Below are 17,547 nucleotides of genomic sequence, written 5' to 3' on the forward strand. Positions count from 1 at the left end.
CTGATTAAGAACAAAAATCCTCATTGAAAGATGTTTGTTTCTAACTGCTGCACTTATTTATACCTACTGTTTTATTATCCTTTTCTTAAAACCTAGAGTTATCAGTTTATTTTAGATTATTACGGTTTTATTCTGATGATTAACTGATTAAGTGGATAAACCCAGATTTTTTTAATTCAACCACTTGTCTTTTTATGATATTAGAAGTACAATAAAACATGCAAAAAACCAACAAATATAATGAGAACGTAAATTGCAGTAACACAGCATGCCTTTAGTAAATGTGAACTGGGTAAAGCTAAAACATATTTACAAATGTGTTTGAGTCTGAATATTCCAGTTAATGATTAATCGATTACTAAATTGTTTGGGAATTATTTCAATAATCAATTCATGATGATTAATCCATTTAATCGTTTCAGCCTCGGTGTAGTTTTGACACAACTTTATCAGAGCTGTAAATAAATGTGCTTAATTTAAATAAACTGGATTGAAGCAAAAAAAAGAAATTACTGAACAGATTAGAAGGCAACAATCAAAACCGCTCCTGCAGTTTAGATATCATTTAATTACGTTAGGAATGGGGGAGAAAAACATTTCAATCCAAACAAAGGAGAAAAACGTCACAAAGCAGCACTTTAAAACACAGAACCAGCCTCTGACCCGTTTGGACCGGCCAGTAATCGTCCTTCTATACTTTCTTGGGAACATTTGTGATGATGGGTTTGGGGCGAGTCTTAAAGATCAGTTTCCGTTTAATGAGAGCCGACACCGAGTAGGACGTGGAGGAAGAGGATGAGGAAGGTTCTTGCTGGTCCGTTTCCATGCTAACGTGACCGGCAGCATCAGTGTCCCGTGAATGTCCGCAGTGTTTGGTGAGGACAGCGAAGGGTTTCTCCAGTTTGACCTGCTTCCCGTAGAGAATGTGATGTCCTACGACCAGCACCGGCACCCCCTGGTGGACAAAAGACAAACAGCACAGAAAGTTGAGAGACTAAAACACACAACTGTGGATGTTTTTCTTTTTTTTTTTTCGTCAAGTGAAAATGTTTGTAGGTTTCTGTTCACTTTTCACCAGAGTAAAATTCAACAACTTTTCAAGGTAAGTTTTCAAACTTTTCCAGCACCACACCTTAAAAATAAAAACAATAACTGAACTGAATAGATAGTTTCAATTCACAATTGAAAAGTCTTGGAGACATTTGTGGAAGGAAAAAAAAAAAAACGTTTGCAGGACAATTAACTCTGATACTAAATTTAAAGATAGTTGTAAAAAAAAATTTTTTATTTTTGCTAAGATTTATTTACTTAAATGCTATTTCATTTAGTAAATAGGAATACTTTCATGTAAAACAAGAAAAGTTTGCTCTTTAAAAAAAAATTTAATGCAAATTGCATATATTTTTTGTCCATGTTTGGTTTAATTTTTGATCTGATTATGTTTTCCTTGAAGCAAATTGACTTTATTCTCCCGTTAATAATCAATAAATTACTAAACTAGTGAATTCATCACTATTGATTGTTTAGCCCAGTTAAAATAAGCATCTGATCTTGATTGTGAGTGGATGGTGTCATTGGGTGTGAAGGATCTCCACCTCCTTGGTGTAGAGCAGGTCTCCCATCACGTTACCCGCCAGACCAGAGTTGTGTCTGGACATCATCTCTCCCTGCAGCTCCACCAGCAGCCACTCTGGAGGGCTGCTGCCGTCCACGCTGCCCCTGCAGGAGCGCAAACACACGGTAAGGTCTGGTTAAACAGGAAGTTCTGTCATTACTTCTGCAAACAGAGCAAATTCTTCATAGAGAAAAACAGGAGAGAGGGGGAATGTTTACATGTTTATTTCTCATGAAAATCTCATGAGATGTTTTATGATCACAGTCACAGAAATTTTCTGTGACTTTAAGAGATAGAACAATACAAAGTAGATTAGGTCTGTCACATAGAATTAGAATAAAAATGAAACCTGGATCAATTCAAGGGGTTTAAATACTTTCACAAGGCACTGCAGGCATCCCAGCTAATCAGCTGTTGGAAAACATACAAAATAATAACAGCGAAATTACCAATGAACTAAAGAAAATGATGGTGTAAACAGAAAATCAAAAGTAAAATAAAATAAATAAAATTAACTGATTCTATTTTTATTTGCTATCTAATGAGATGGTTTCAGAACTACTATTATTTATTAATATTATATTATTTATATAATATTACATTATTTTATAGATTAAATAGATTTATAGATTATATTATCTTATAGATTAAAATGATATTTTGTGAATTTCATCTAAATTAGGGGGTAATAAATAAGGTTCATAACATTAAATTTAATTAAAATTAAAATGTTTTCGCCTGCAGCTCATACATCGGAACGTTATTTGAGGAGCACTTGTTAAAAAATATATTTTAACAACTTTAGAGGGAAGTAAATAAACTTTTATGATTAATTTTATGACTCACAAATAAACCCCGATGTCCATATTTTACTACTTTTTTCAATTCTAAACCTGCTGCTGATATTGTGGCTCTTTTGGAATATTATCCGCTAAAAATACGAAACACTTCTGTGAAATAAAATTATAAATATTGCCGTTCTTACCGTATGAATATCTGAACCATCCTGCGTCTTTAAATCCGCATAAAACAAAGCCGAGACGACTGTTCAGCGAGTCCGAACTGTTCTGTTTACGTTCACTTCCCGCCAACCGGAAAGTGATGCGTGCAGGTTACGCGATGACGCACGTCCCCCTGGACTTCCGGCTCCGGGTCATCGTCAACGTGGTTCCCGATGTTTTGAAACGTGCAGCGTTGAATCTAAGGTGAGTTTGACTGAAAACAAAGTAAAATGAGAGTTTTAGAAAGTTTTTAACTTGTTGTACTTGAGTTAGGAAGCGTTTTAGCGCTTTTAAACGACAGATCGCTTCAGTTATCGTTAGCATTTGGAGCTAACTGTTATTTTTTTCCGCTTTCTTTAGATTTAAACAGGATTTTACAGTCAACTAAGCGGCTCCATGATGCATTTGTCCCATTAAAAGTTCTGATAATATTAATTAAAAATGATAACTTCAGCTGACTTTTAATCGAATCTGTAAATAATACTAAAATTTTAATCGCAGACTTTTAATGAGAATATGAAAGGTTTTATTTGTAAATATTATGTTCCTTCAAACGTTATTAAGATTTAAGGAATTATTGTTTGGCAGTTTAGGTTTTAAAACGTTTCAGAAAGTACTTGTCTACATTAAGAACTAAAAAGATGTCATCGAATGTTTTAGTTATATTTTGGGAGGTTTAAATCTTTTTTTAATGATTAGATTTTGTTTTTTAACTGACATCAGTTTAAAACTCCACACAAATATCGGCAAATATCTGGCCTTTATTTTAAAGTATATTCTCTGAGATACAGAGAAAATACCTAATAGCTTTAATGTTTAAGGACTGTTGAACTGGCTATTAAGTTTCTTCATATTTTTGTGTTTTTTTGTCTGTCCCAGATCCAAATGGGGGAGTTTAAGGTGCACAGAGTCCGATTCTTTGACTACATGCCCAGCGCCATCCGGTCCATGGCCTTCAACAGCCACACAGAGCGGCTGGCCGTGGCCCGAGCAGATGGCGCCGTGGAGATCTTTAACTTTGCTGACAACTACTTCCAGGAGAAGGTAAAGGATAAAAAACAAAAACCTTAGAAGTTTCTGAGTTCAGCTGAACAGATTCCCGGATCTGTCGATGCTCAGGTCATCGCCGGGCGGGAAGGGCGTTCCATCGAGGCGCTTTGCTGGGTCGGCTGTCGTTTGTTCAGCGCCGGTTTGGACGGGGAGATCCTAGAGTATGACCTGGAGAACCTGAGGCCCCGATACAGCATCGAGGCCTACGGAGGACCAATCTGGACAATCAGCGGCAACAGCCAGGGGACGCTGCTGGCGGTGCGTAATTCAATTAATCAATTAATCGCATGATAAATTAAAATTAAAATGTGCTATTGTGACACAGTTAGATTTAAGTTTTGTGTTTAACTGATCCAGATCTATTTTCTCTGACAGGCTGGCTGTGAAGATGGGACTGTGAAGATGTTTGAGGTCCTGGAGGACAGGATTCAGTTTCAGAGGAACCTGAGCAGACAGAAAGGTGAGTCTTTAAACGGCACACTAACAAATTACAAACTGTATTTCTTTGTAAAGACTTAGAAAGAGAAAACAGTGATGCAAAGCACTGTAGAAAGAAAGTTCCTCTCTGAATGGCTAGAAAAATATAATTTGTAATGGTTTAGTCAAAGTCTAAATGTTAAATTTATTGAATTGATTGATTAGTTTACACATCTCCTGCTATGTACAACACTATAACAAGTAATAAATTATGTTATGTAATAGTGAACAGTCCTGTCATAGTAAGTAATAAATCAATTAATTGCATGATAAAATAAAACTGACTCACTGAGTCACAGTTTGATCGATCAGAAAAATCAGACCAAATTTTAATCCTTCAGGTCGGATCATATCGCTGTCCTGGCATCCGTCTGGTGCTCAGATAGCTGCAGGAATGATGGATATGATCAGAATCTTTGACTCGGAAACAGGTAACTTCATCCTGAAACGATCCTTACAAAGTCTGCTCAGTTGTTGGGTTCTGGGTCTGTTATTTCCTCCTGTTTGGTTCTGACTGCAGGCCATGCCACTCACAGGCTGCTGGTGGACCGAGGCGTCGGAGCCTCAAAGAGCCGGGAGGTGGTGGTCTGGAGCGTCGCCTTTCTGAACGACCACACCATCATCAGCGGCGATTCTGCAGGAAAGGTCCAGATCTGGGACGGGTTGACTGGAACTCTGATCAGAACCCATGTGGTCACTAAGTGGGATGTCCTGGTTCTGGCCGTTTCACGGGTAGGAAACCCAAGACAAGTAAAGCATGTTGGAATTGGATGTTAGTAAATATGTACAACGTTGTATTAGGACCATAGAAGATAGAAAAAAAGTTCATTTCCAAGAAACAACTCAGAAATTTGAAGATCAAACTTAAGACAATTTCTGAGTTTGAAAAGCTAAACATTTTCTAAAAAATTTTGGAATTCTAAAAGTTCATAATTTTCTAGAAAAAACTGCATTTGAAAATCAGAAAATGATTAATCTCAGTATTTTTCTACAAAAAGCAAGAACATTTTTGAGTTTGAAAAGCCCAACATTTTCTAGAAATATTCTCACATTCTGAGGCTAATGTCAGTCAATTTGCTGGGGAAAAAAATATCTAATTTTTTTGATCAATGTCAGAAATTTTCTTTAAAAAAACCTAAAAAAACCTTAGAAGTTTCTGAGTTTGAAAAGTACAACATTTGCTGGAAAAGAACTCAAAATTTTTTAGATAAAAATAAAATTTGAAGTGTGACGAGTCGACAATTTGCTTGGAAACTCAGAAATTTTCAGATTAATCTCAGTTATTTTCTAGAAAAAAAAACAGCATTTTGGGAGATGTAGTCAGAGGAAAGTTTTTAGCCTCTTAACCTCTATGTGGAATAAAGTGACTCTCGCTCTTTGGTTACCTAGCTACGAACTGTTGAGTAACTTGCCCAGCAGCAGTTTCAGGTTCTGCCTAATAACTGCTTAAAAATAAAAAATAACGGCATGAAGATAAAACTGTATAAAAGAGTAAAGGTCACGCCACCAGTTTGGCAAAAATTCAAATATTTAAAGCAAATAATTACCAAATTATTATAATTATTGACTAGTGTCATAATTAGTATTGTAATATATTTTTCAACCATATGGTCCAGACCTAGCCAACTTGATCTGCGGTTGTTTTTATATTCTTCATTTCTGTTTTTACAAGCATAAAACAGATAGAGACAGAAGAAGAAGAGCAAATGTTGAATGTAAACTGATTGGTTATTTCTTTATTAACTTAAGTCATATCTACAGTTCTGTATTTATTTAATTTATCACAAGAAATGTAAATATCACTATCCGAATAAAAAGGTAAAGAAATGGTGTGTTTGACAGGATGAGAGCAGTGTGATTGCCGGGACATCTGAGGGAACCACTGTCCAGTTCCAGTTCATCTCCTCCACTGTGGGACAGCAGGACAAGCACTGGGTCCAGACCAGAACCTTTAAGAACCATTCGCATGACGTCAGGGCGCTGGTTCACACCGACACGGCCGTGGTTTCTGGAGGTCAGAGTTGATTCGCTGCTACGTCTGAGTGTCATATTTACTTTGCATTGAGGTTTTTGTCTCCCTTGATCTATTGGAGAATAAAATGAAAATATTTTTAAAGCTTAAAGATGAACTGATTGGTTCGTTTCAGGTATGGACACCCAGTTGGTGATGAGACCCCTGCTGGACAAAGTGGAGAAGAACACCCAGGAGTCTGCGCTTCGTAAAATTGCTTTCCCACATGTGAGACCAGAAATCCTAAAACTTACTGTGTGTGAGACGAATATGAAATAAAAAACAATCCCTCACTTCCAGGAGGCAGAAACATCGTCTGCGAGCAAAGAGAACGCACAGATGATGTTGAATGAAAAATAAGAGGACGTTTTCAGAAACATGTTTAATAATTGGGCGAATGCAGGAACATTTATGAGCATGAATCTGTCCTCATGAAAGAAATTGGACTCCCTTTTTAAATATTTATGAATAGATTCAGACATCTCAACACTGAAGATATTTAGTGGTTTTTGAAGACTTTATGTAGCATCTTGCGGTCGGCTTCCAGGATGACTAACTTGGACGGCTTGACTTGGTCATGATTTCATTTCAGGTTTTCTTAAATCCCTCAGCACAGCTTCTTTCTGAGTGGATTTTGCCATGTTTTCTCTTTCCTCAAGTGTCAGGATCGCAACAAGCTAAATATTTAATGCTTAAACAGGAAAAAAATGGTTTAAATCCCTATGTTATGGTATTTAATCACATGATGCTGAGATATTCTAATTTACTACTTCATCAGAAACTGCATTTTTATTGTTTTTTTTAAAACCTTAATGTATTTTTTTTAATTTATGTTGTTGATATTAAATATCCACATGTCTAAATATGTAAACAAAAAACTGACTTTTTTAGATCATGTCTTAATATTTTCACATAACTTTGTAGAATAAATGCTGTTGGTTGGAAATAACCTGCATCCTCTCTGTTGTAGCGAAACCTTGTTAGTTGTGCAAAGAAAGCTGGACTCCTGCTCTTCCAGTTCCCGGGTCATTTGGAGCTTTGGAGGCTTGGAGAGAGCGACAGAAACGGTCAGAAAAACGCATTCAACCGAATCATACAGTAATATTGCAGAATTAAACAAACCTCAAACAAAAACGTCAAAATTTAACAAACAATTTACAGTTTATCTGGGAAAAAAGATGTTATTGTTTGGTTTTAAAGGAGACCTTTTATGAAAAATTCACATTTTGCATTTGTTTTGAATTTGTTCTTCCATTTGTGTTTCTACTGCTTCTGAAAACTCCTTAAAAAAAACAAACAGTTGTTTTACTGCAATAAGTTCATGTTTTTTTTTTTTTTTTTCCGATATCTGAAGAATTAGTTGTTTCAAAAACCTTAAAAATGTCAGGACACAAATCAGCAGGCGCTGCCCTGTTACCTAGCAACCCCAGCAAATTCCAGCCCGTTACCTAGCAACCCCAGCAGAGTTCTGGTCGTCACTAAGGAACCAGAATCCCATAAACAACTTGTTAAAGGAAGTGTAATAGGTCACCTTTAGCATGTAGCAGAAATTAAGCTGTAAATAATGTTGTAATTGGGGTAAGTTCCCTGATTTTAAGTATTTTAATACCTAAAAATCACAATTTGTAATCATTAAAAAAAGAATTTGTAATTATTATTGTGATATTTTTATTTTGGTTTGTCCTTAAAGTGATTCCGCTCTGTACTGCGTCTTGGCAGGAACACCTGGAGAGAGTCTGACTGTGCAAAGGAAACCAGAGAAACTGATCCAGCTGAAGTCAAAGGTAGGCAGAGGACCGTTGCCACGGTAACCCGCTGGGCTCCAGATGTTGAAATGGTTTGACTGGTTCCAGCTTTTCATCTCAATGGTTTTATTCTGAAGGAAAAGCGTGACATCCTCACGTTTGCCAAATATTTTAGGATCAATTTATTTATTTAATCAGTTTTAATTGGGTGATAAATTGATTTTTTTTTAATCATTTTTGAAAAATCTGGATTTTTATACCATTGAACCATTTGGGTTTCCATAGTTCAGAGTGATGTCACCACGCCCAGAACCGCTATCCGTTTTGACTAGAGTGTCTTATTGACTTCAGGTCAACTCTACAACGAAATATAACTACAATTTTTGTTTTTAATCTGTACTAATTCCCTGTTTTTTTACTTTTTTACAAAACAGGAAAACATGAATAGAGACGGATTCAGTAAATTGGAATATCAGATATCTGTGTTTTTTTTATCTGCTCCAAAAGTAATTAAATCAACAATTGGGCCCTGGTTTGTGGTGACTGGCTCTGGTTCTGTTGGAGTTTTCTCTGTGTGTAACATCACAAGTTATCAAACTTGAAGTGACTGTTGTGTTTGCTGCCCCCTGCAGGGCCAGGACCATATCTGCTGCAGCGCGTTGTCTCCGTGTGGAAGCTGGTTAGCGTACGCCACCGTCGCCGCCGTTCGTCTCTACAGGCTGCAGCTCTGCAGCAACAACGTCAGCATCCAGAAGGTGAGGAAACCACATTTTCATCAGCAAAAAGCCAAACAAGGAGCAGGATTTCTTTGCTTCTTTCTTTACTTTGGAGGACAAATTTGACTGAACAGAAAGACTGAAACTATTTTATATGGCAAAACCCACAGCAAGGCTTCTTATATTTCCTCAGAGCGAACACCTGTGGCTTCGTCTTGATGCATAAACCATTTCTGTAGAGTGAAATTTGTAAAAACAACAGAGGTTTGTTTGTGAAAAAACAGTAAAAGTTGAATAGCATCTGTCACTAGAGGGCGCACTCTAGCAGCTGTAGAATGATTGCATTGTAAAATTGTAAAATATTGCACGAAACTTAAATCTCAATTTTAGAAGACCTGCAGCAGACGGCAACAAGCTGCTTCACTCGAAGCCGAGTAAAAGCCTGATGACTTGTTTAACCTTTGAATGGAGTTTATAGCTTACAGGGATTTCCTCAATGTAATTCAATGAAGCAAAAACTAAATATTTTAATTAAAAAGAGAATTGATAGCAAAAGTCACAGCTGGAATGAGCGGCGTACTTTGATAGTTGAACACTAGAATTGCAGTCATCCTGATATTTAAAGCGCAGCATGTAGAACCATTCCAGAGACTCGTCTCCTGTTTCATCGTCTCGTCCTCCATGCAGGTGTCCAAGCTGCCCAGGGAGCTGAAGTCGGTGCATCAGCTCTGCTTCTCCTCGGACTCCTGCAGGCTGTTCGCCTCTTCCAGCCTTTCCTCCGTCGTCGTCGTCGCTCTCGACCAGATGGACTGTAAATACCTTCACACCCTCAAACACAAGTCTGGTGAGTTTCGCTGGAGGTTTGTTTGGTTCGCTTCTCAGAGGCAGACGATGATGTCATAGCATCAGAAACTTCTGATTGGTTAACTGCTGAGGTAATCCTGTAAATCAACAAAGAAGAAAATAAACATTTTATTGCCTAAAATGCATTAACAACTTTAAACAAGATGATTCTGAAACTGGCATTTGATGAGTTTGGGGTAAAATGTAATTACAGATAAAAGTATTTTCATCTTAAATACAAAATCTATACAGTTTGGGTTTAATAATTTCTCTGGATGTTGCTTTTTCAGCAATTGGCCTTTTTTGAGTTTTCGTACTCCAGTTAACAATTAATCAAGTTGACGATTATTTCAATTAATCTTTTCCGCCTTAATGCAGTATAGAACTAATCTGTTGACAAAGTGTTTTGTTCTCTTTTTTAAGTCAAGTTGATTATCAATTGATTACTACATTAGTTGACAATTATTTGAATAATCAATTAATCACAATTATCCTGATTAATTGTTTCAGCCCTAATAAACTGAAACCTTGCAGAAATGTTTCATTTTGTCACGTTTTGAACCATTTCTAGTAAATATTCTTAATGTTTCCAGGCTCCAAACAGCCTGTCCACATCCTGTCTCCCAGCGAAGACGGTCAGTGGCTCGCGACGGCAAACACAGACCGCGAGATCCACGTCTTCAACCTTCGAAAGATGAAGGTGAGCTCATATGTTTGCTTTTGTTTGGACATCCTGGAGCAGAGCAGCGGCAGGAAACAGAATCTGTTTGTGGTTTGCAGCTGCACTGCTCGGTCCCGGCCTACAGTTCCTGCCCCACAGCCGTCTCCATCCACCCAACCAGCGGCAACCTCGTCTCCGTTCACGCCGACCAGCAGGTGGGCGCCTCTGCGACGTTTCTGTTTCACCCAGAGGATGGAACCTGCTGACTTTGTGTCGTTGGTTTGCAGATCTTTGAGTTCTCCCTGAAGCAGAAGGAGTACAGCGAGTGGAGCCGGCAGCTGCAGAGGCAAGGCCTGCATCCGCTGTGGCTGCAGCGCGACACGCCCATCACCTGCATCTCCTTTAACCCCAACAACCCGGCACACATCATGCTGCACGACGTGTTCATGTTCTGCATCATCGACCAGAGTTTGGTACGCAAAGCCACCCGATCACAACTCTTCCAGAACTGGTTATGGAAAATTCACATTTTGTCTGTTTTTCTACTTAAGTTTGGGCCTAAAATCAGTGTAAACAATTAAAAGAGCCGTTTTTGGCATTAAGGATGTTTTATGTCTGATAGTCAGTAGACTCGGTTCGATTGGGGACCAAAGTTGCACCATTTCTCACTTTTTCAGTAGCTGCAGGAATATGAGCTGTTTAAAAACCTCCTGATCGTTACCTAGCAACCCAATCTGAGTTCCAGCACATTTGGTCAGCTGTTTTTACCACTGTACGTGGAAAACGCAAGTATTTTCCCGTTGACTTATCCTCCAGAAACCACTTACTGGATTCTTGTTGATTGTGCAGGAGGCACAATTATTGCTTTTCAAAGGCGTATGGTTGTATAATTGCTCATCTGTTAACAGCAACTTCCACTTCTGAGTGTAAACGTTGAGTTGGGGCGTGGCCAGCAGCAGCTTATTTGTATTTTAAAGCACAAGGTGCCCTAAAACCGTTAAAATCTCATTCAAGAATAATTTTGTGCAAAAATTAAGGCAAATGTTTTGTGTGACTTGACCTTTTCGACCCTGTTCAGGGAACCATAATTGGTCACCTTACTGTTTTATGTGCACAGCCTCTTCCTGAAGCAACGTCAAAGTTCTATAATCAGACGATCCTCCGGAGTCTTCCTCAGCCACAGAGGCTTAGAGAAAGCCACGCCTTCAAGATCTGCAAGAACTTCCAGGTAAAACCTTCACGCAGATTTAAAATTGTTTGAAGCTCAGCAGTCTGGGCTGAAAATGTTTAAATTAAAAACATTTTGCTGCAAAATAATCAGAAAACTGCAACTGCATGTTAGGGCCATTTTAGATACAAAAAGGAGAACATTTCTGGGTTTGGAAAATTCACATTTTGACAGAAAGACAACTCAGAAATGTTTAAATTAATCGAAGAAATTTGCTAGACGAAACATGGAAATTTAAAGTTTGAAAAGTAAATATTTCTGAGATAGATCTCAGAAATTCATAATAGATTTTATTTATAATGCTCTTTGTATGTAGAGATTTTCTGGCATATATAAAAAGCTTAAAAAATTCTAAATTTGTCAATCTGCTAAGATTTGACATTTTTCAGAAGAAACTCAAATTTTTATATTAGTCTTGAAATTGTCAAAATTGTTACTTTTTTTGATTTTCTGAGTTTCAAAAGTCTAACATTTTTTACTCTTTAAAGTTTTTCAAGTAAATGTTTGACTTTCAAACTTGAATTTTAAAGTTTTTTTCTAGAAACTTTTAGTGATGAGCCTCAAAATTTGAGTTTTTTTCCAGCAAATTTTGTACTTTTCAAACCCAAAATGTATAGTTTTCTGGCAGAAAATTACTTTTTTCTGTCTCCAATGCCCCTAAGACGATGATGTAGAAGACAAATTATAAATATTGCTAAACATTTGTATTGGTTCACAAACCTTTTCCACAGATTGAACGTTGTTGTTTTTTTCCCTCAGCACCTGCTGTCTGTGAACCTGCTGGAGGATCTGTCTCTGGTTGTGGTGGAGCGCCCCCTGGTGGACATCGTGTCTCAGCTCCCCGCTCCTGTCCGGCAGAAGAAGTTTGCTACCTAAACAGTGATGAAGTCATGATCGCAGCGATGTCTCCAGTTTGTTGGAGATGTTTTGATAAAGTAAAAACTGAAAACCAGCCATCTGTGTGCGTTAATGTATCCGAGTACGGTGGCTCAGAAGGGTCAAATACACGCAAAAACCTCCATTCTAAAACTGAAGAAAAATGGGACCTGTGGATAACTTCCACAATGTCAGTAATTACTGTAGACTGAATTACTTTCGATACATAACTGGTTGCTGTCGCCTAAATTCAACTGTTAATTTAGTTCTGTTCTTAAAAAGGGGGAAATAAGAAAATGTAGATTAAAAAAATGTTTAATATGCAAAAACCACAACAGTACTTTTGAGATTTTTCTTTGAACAAAAAGTATTTCAGTTTCTGGTATTTGCTCTTCTAAAAAGAAAAAAGAAATGTTTAAATTTTGTCTAATTTTTGCATTGTTTTTGCAAAAGACATTTAATTTATTCCTAAAATCCTAATAAGAAAACCCCCACATGACTCAGTCAGCTGAAACATATTCACAGACATTTTATTTTTGATTGAAATTATTTCACATCATAGTTATTTTTCCGTTCAAAGAGCCTTTGTATTTTTATTACAACAGCCACAGAGCAGCAGCAGCAGCAATAATAATAATTGATAACAGTAATAATAACCCAGCAGGAAAAGCAGATCAATGCGAGTGAAAAAGAGAGAAATGGGCGCCACTTTTCCAGCTGCAAACAAAAAACGTTCAGACTTATTTTTCAGGTTGTGCCACATGTGGCTGCTTCCTCACAATATGATAAGATTTGACACAGACGTGTGTAGAAACTTGACAGATTGCCTACAATAATAATTAAAAATTTAAAAAAGAAAAAAAACAGATGGCAGAAGAAATGAGGACAAAGCTCCACAGGATACAGAGACAAAACAGGAGAGAAAAGCCTGTATTCAGCCATTAAACACTGAAACCTGGACACGCTACGCCCCAGAAGGGCCCACTTGTTTACAGGAGCGGTTCTGGGAGATCCGGCTCACGCCTGCATGTTGGGAACCAAAACCAGGAGCCAGTTTGGTGAGAAAGTGCAGCATTCAAATGTCTGTCATGCTGGGAAATCATCTTAAAGTAATATTCAATGAATTGAAATATGACCTCATCAGATTTCTAAGATAACTTTAAACCATGTTATATTAACTGCATATTTTTGTTTTAAATTTGTTGGTTTGCATTTGTTCGATGTGTTTCCATTAGCTGAGTAGAAAGGTCATCATAATCAACACAAATAAAAGCTTGAAAATGTTAATCTGTGTGCAAATAGTCTATAATTATGGAGTTGCTGGAGTGAATATTCTAATTTATTGATTATGACTCCTTACTTCAACCGATTCCCCTCTGTGTTTTAAGCGCTCGTTCCTGGAGAATCAGCACCCCCTGCTGGTCACAACGTTGTAGATTTGCGTGATTTTAAATAATTTTTTTCTCCACATTGAAACAGAAAATCACAAACTCATTTCCACTTTGTTTTAAACCCTCACATTACATGAAATGTTGCATTTAAAGCTGCGTAAAAAGGATACTTTTGTTGCGTGTTTTTAAATCTTTCAACCTAACCGTCTCCTGGCTCCATCAACAAATGAATTAAATAAACATTATTTTCTTCATCTCCCTCTCATAAACTGCTCCAATAAAATTGAAAAAGTATTAAAGAATGAACTAAAGCAGTAAAATTCGAGCTGCTAATGCGGAACCACTGGGTCCCTCCTCTGATATGATTATCTGAACAACATTCTTTAAGAAAAACGAGAAATATGTGCATTATTATTATTATTATTGTTTTATATAAAAAATGGCCACATTTAAACAAATAAAGCTCAGCTACGGTCAGATCGGCTTTCATCATCCCCCCTTGAACTGGCCTTTTTGGGGGATCAAATCCCTCCGTTTCAGTCGTTCGTTTTCGGGAGATAAGTGATCAAACCCCCCTTTTATCAGATTTTACAAACTTTTACATATATAAATTACAAAAAAAAAATAGATGATGCAGCAACGCATACGTGCAAAAACAAAAAAAGAAACTTAAACTCGAGCAACAACACAGGAAACAAGACTCTGATTAAAGTGATTAAATCATCAGAGGAGAAACCGTTAAAATAATATGCATGAAAAACATTTCCTTTTTTATGATTACAGTGCACTTTGTGTGAAAAAATAAAACAAGGAAAACAACCACAAACAAACGTTAAGATGAAGGCAACACAAGCCTGCAGCTGAAATCAGGCTTAGAGAAGAAAAAAGTGGGATGGAGAAGGAAAGGGACTCCAAAAAGACGATTATGTACACCGGTATGTACAGGACAACCGGACCCGAACCTTTCGGACCGTTACGGGTCGATACAGACAGCCTCGATGGCACCAAATAAATAGGAAACAAGACGTCCTGTCCTGTGGGAGAGGTCGGCAGGTCGACGCCAATAAATTAACCAGTCAGAGCACCTCTGACGTGTATTTGATACCGGAGGGGAACAAAAAGTTCCAAACGTTGGTTCCGAGGGAATGTAGCAAACAACTGCTCCGATCCAATATGTACACAAATGAATCCGTCCGGATCGTTTTCTCTCTTCATAGTCGGAACAGTGTCGACAGAAGTTGGTTGGATGTAGAGGTTTTTTTTGGCAAAATTGTTCTACCATAGTTTGTTTCCAGAGCCAAAAAATGTCCTAGATGACTCAAGATGACGTCACTCGGAGTTTAGTGGTTTTCCTCTTTCGTCCGGATACAAATGAAGAAAAGAAAAGAAACAGCAGCCGCCATGTTTTCCCTCCTGAAAACAAGCGGAACACGAACGCGTCCACTTCCAAATCTGGAAAAATACGTTCAAGATCATAAAAAACTCAGTTTTCTTTTTTTCCGTGTGACGGACATTAGTAGGTTTTTTTCTAGGAAAAACTGAAAGGTCCCGGCTCCGACAGAGTTGTGTCGGTCCGTTCAGGGAGCTACATTATGAATCGGTCAGGAGGCTAACGGCTATTGTGTCGAGCAAAGTTTTCGCTGCAAAATGACTTTCTCTCCCAGTAGACGCAAATTCAACACCATTAAATCTACACCAGAGGCGGTTCTAGATCAAATGTAATCAATTAATAGATCTTTCAATTTTCGAAAATTACATTTTTGGAAAAATCTGGATTTTAATGTTGGTGTACCCGCGGCCGCCATCTTGTTTTGACAAGCGTTTAAAAGCTTCAATTTATTTAGATTTTGAACTTATGGCCAAGCTAAAAATTGCTATATCTATTTACTAGAATAAAGCCATAATATTACAAGAACACCATTGTATAATAATAAAGAAAGTAATATGACAATAAATCAATGCTATAGCCATAATAAAGTCCTAATGTTAGAAGAAAGTAGTCATTTTATAACTCCTATACAAAAACTTATAAGGAATGGTGGGCGTCTTGTGAAGTTATCAAATTATTATCAGCAGCAGAACTTTGAAATGATTGTGCAAAGAACTGTCTGTCTCGAGGAAATACTTGCTGAACTGGTTACATTAGATTTTGATAACCCAAAGATTTTTTCCTCATTAAAACTTTTATAACTTGTGGTAAAATTTTGTCTTTATTCTGCTAATATTCTGACTATATTCTCAAAATTAAACAATACATTTTTATAGCCTGGCTCCAATACTCAGTTGCACAAGTCACAGAAGAGATGATAGAAAATATTTTCTGTTATTTGTTATTTTTAAAAAAAGTGAGACAAAGAACTATTAATATCAAAAATTGGAATTGATGTAAAAAAAAATTGATTTTATTTTTGGCCATATCGCTCAGCCATACTGTAATTTTATCTCAATACAACTGAAGCTAAAAGTGCAACAGTTTAGCATTATTATATTCATAGATAAAAAACTAATTTCTGTTAAATAAATTTAGTATTATTTCTTTAGATGCTGTTTTAGGAGTGGACATGAATGCCCCATGGTGGTGTAATAATTTAGAGAAAAGCTGTCTTTTCTTCATGGCTTGGCCTATAACCTTGATCCAGAATTACATGCCAAGTTTCTAAATTATACATTTTTGTGACCTGGACAAAAGATCCTGAAGCAGAATTATTCAGGGGCTGAAGATCATCTGGACCATGGGTGGTCCTAGATGGCGGCCGGCAGGGGACACTGTCCCTCCAGATCTGGTCAGATATCAACAGTGTCATGCATAATTTTATTAGATAAATGTAATAAAATTAAATTCAACATGATAATATGAACTTCTGGATACAAAACTCAAACCTGACCCTTTCCAATATAATCATATTCAATAAATTTGAGTCATGGCTTCAAGATTTAAAGTATCTTTTGAAAATAACGTTTAAAATACTTTTTTTTGGTAATGTAATGGGTTTTTTTTTGTAGCTACATTTTACAAAATTTAATTTCTGTTTTCATCGTTTGAATTATTATTAATAAAACAAATGCATGATAAACATTTAGAAAGTGCTGCTTAAGTCTGGTGATATTTCATGATATTAAAGTTTGATCATTTGATTTTAGATTCATTTTAATCTAGATAATCTAGAATACGAGATGTACTTGAATGCAACGTGAGGTTATTGACGGGACATCAGGTCAGAACTGGTGGGAGGAACTCATCTTAGAGAGAAAACGGTTTCGGACACAACACCTGAACGTCTCCAGCGTTCATCACAGGGAGCCTCAAAACTCAGAGACCATGTAGGGCCAAGGACGGATAAAATGGGTGTGATCCTTGTGCAGTCTGACTAAAACAAATCCTTAAAAAAGGGTAGAAGAGAGGAGGGATGAAACGTCAACGGAGAAATGTTGACCTTTCCTTCACGGCTGCACCCTGAAGTGGTTGAAGCTGAAGAAATCTCCTCCATAGCTGGCAGGCGGCGCGGCGCTGAGGTTCTGGTCGGTGCAGCTGATGGTGGGGTCTGTGTGTGTGTGTGTGTGTGCGTGTGTGTGTGTGTGTGTGTGTGCGTGTGAGCGTGTGTGTGTGTGTGTGTGTGTGTGTGTGTGTGTGTGTGTGTGTGTGTGTGTGTGTGTGTGTGTGTGTGTGTGTGTGTGTGTGTGTGACCATGGATGGGGCAGGAGACTGTGGCGGATCACCAGGCCTCCGTGTACCGGACATCAACATCCTTCAGGTTGGGCAGTTTGGCCTGCAGAGAGAAAACAAGACTTAAAATCTGCTGATTGTTACATTACTAAGTTTATTAGTAAAGTACATTTAAGCATCAAGGCAGTTCAACGTTAGAGAGCAAGTAGATATTAAATAAGAGGGGTTCCAAGGATTGAACCTTGGAGTACTCCACATGTAACTTCTGC

General features: G+C 37.4%; 3 protein-coding genes across 3 annotated transcripts in view; 1 reads left to right on the forward strand and 2 right to left on the reverse strand.

Annotated features, from left to right (window-relative positions):
* Positions 1–548: 548 nt before the first annotated feature.
* On the reverse strand, positions 549–2,703 carry chtf8 (CTF8, chromosome transmission fidelity factor 8 homolog (S. cerevisiae)). Its single transcript, XM_055036779.1, has 3 exons — positions 2,601–2,703; positions 1,596–1,719; positions 549–955 (listed from the first exon to the last, which is right to left on the reverse strand). The coding sequence occupies exons 1-3, from the start codon at positions 2,618–2,620 to the stop codon at positions 692–694; spliced, it is 408 nt and encodes a 135-aa protein (XP_054892754.1). The 5' UTR covers positions 2,621–2,703; the 3' UTR covers positions 549–691.
* Positions 2,704–2,737: 34 nt separating this feature from the next.
* Positions 2,738–12,299, forward strand: utp4 (UTP4 small subunit processome component). Its single transcript, XM_055027220.1, has 17 exons — positions 2,738–2,820; positions 3,496–3,660; positions 3,736–3,924; positions 4,042–4,126; positions 4,485–4,574; positions 4,664–4,875; positions 5,986–6,157; positions 6,291–6,382; positions 7,125–7,221; positions 7,874–7,938; positions 8,532–8,654; positions 9,303–9,459; positions 10,052–10,158; positions 10,239–10,334; positions 10,407–10,592; positions 11,237–11,347; positions 12,107–12,299. The coding sequence occupies exons 2-17, from the start codon at positions 3,502–3,504 to the stop codon at positions 12,221–12,223; spliced, it is 2,058 nt and encodes a 685-aa protein (XP_054883195.1). The 5' UTR covers positions 2,738–2,820; positions 3,496–3,501; the 3' UTR covers positions 12,224–12,299.
* Positions 12,300–12,732: 433 nt separating this feature from the next.
* The window catches only part of cmip (c-Maf inducing protein), a 36,963-nt gene continuing 32,148 nt past the window's right edge, over positions 12,733–17,547 (reverse strand). Inside the window, exon 22 of the mRNA XM_055027206.1 lies at positions 12,733–17,381. Within this exon, the coding sequence (XP_054883181.1) occupies positions 17,328–17,381 (54 nt within the window). The 3' untranslated portion in view covers positions 12,733–17,327. The remainder of the gene's footprint in view (positions 17,382–17,547) is intronic.

Source organism: Poeciliopsis prolifica, unplaced genomic scaffold (assembly GCF_027474105.1).
Source record: "Poeciliopsis prolifica strain line A6 unplaced genomic scaffold, Auburn_PproV2 SCAFFOLD001, whole genome shotgun sequence".
NCBI lineage: Eukaryota > Metazoa > Chordata > Actinopteri > Cyprinodontiformes > Poeciliidae > Poeciliopsis > Poeciliopsis prolifica.

Coding starts and splice junctions, on each gene's coding strand:
- chtf8 (XM_055036779.1), bottom strand. CDS start 2,620: ATGGTTCAGATATTCATACG. Junction 1,720..2,600: donor ATGGTTCAGATATTCATACG/GTAAGAACGGCA, acceptor GCGCTCCTGCAG/GGGCAGCGTGGACGGCAGCA. Junction 956..1,595: donor ACCTGCTCTACACCAAGGAG/GTGGAGATCCTT, acceptor TTTGTCCACCAG/GGGGTGCCGGTGCTGGTCGT.
- utp4 (XM_055027220.1), top strand. CDS start 3,502: ATGGGGGAGTTTAAGGTGCACAGAGTCCGATTCTTTGACTACATGCCC. Junction 3,661..3,735: donor ACAACTACTTCCAGGAGAAG/GTAAAGGATAAA, acceptor GTCGATGCTCAG/GTCATCGCCGGGCGGGAAGG. Junction 6,158..6,290: donor CACGGCCGTGGTTTCTGGAG/GTCAGAGTTGAT, acceptor GGTTCGTTTCAG/GTATGGACACCCAGTTGGTG.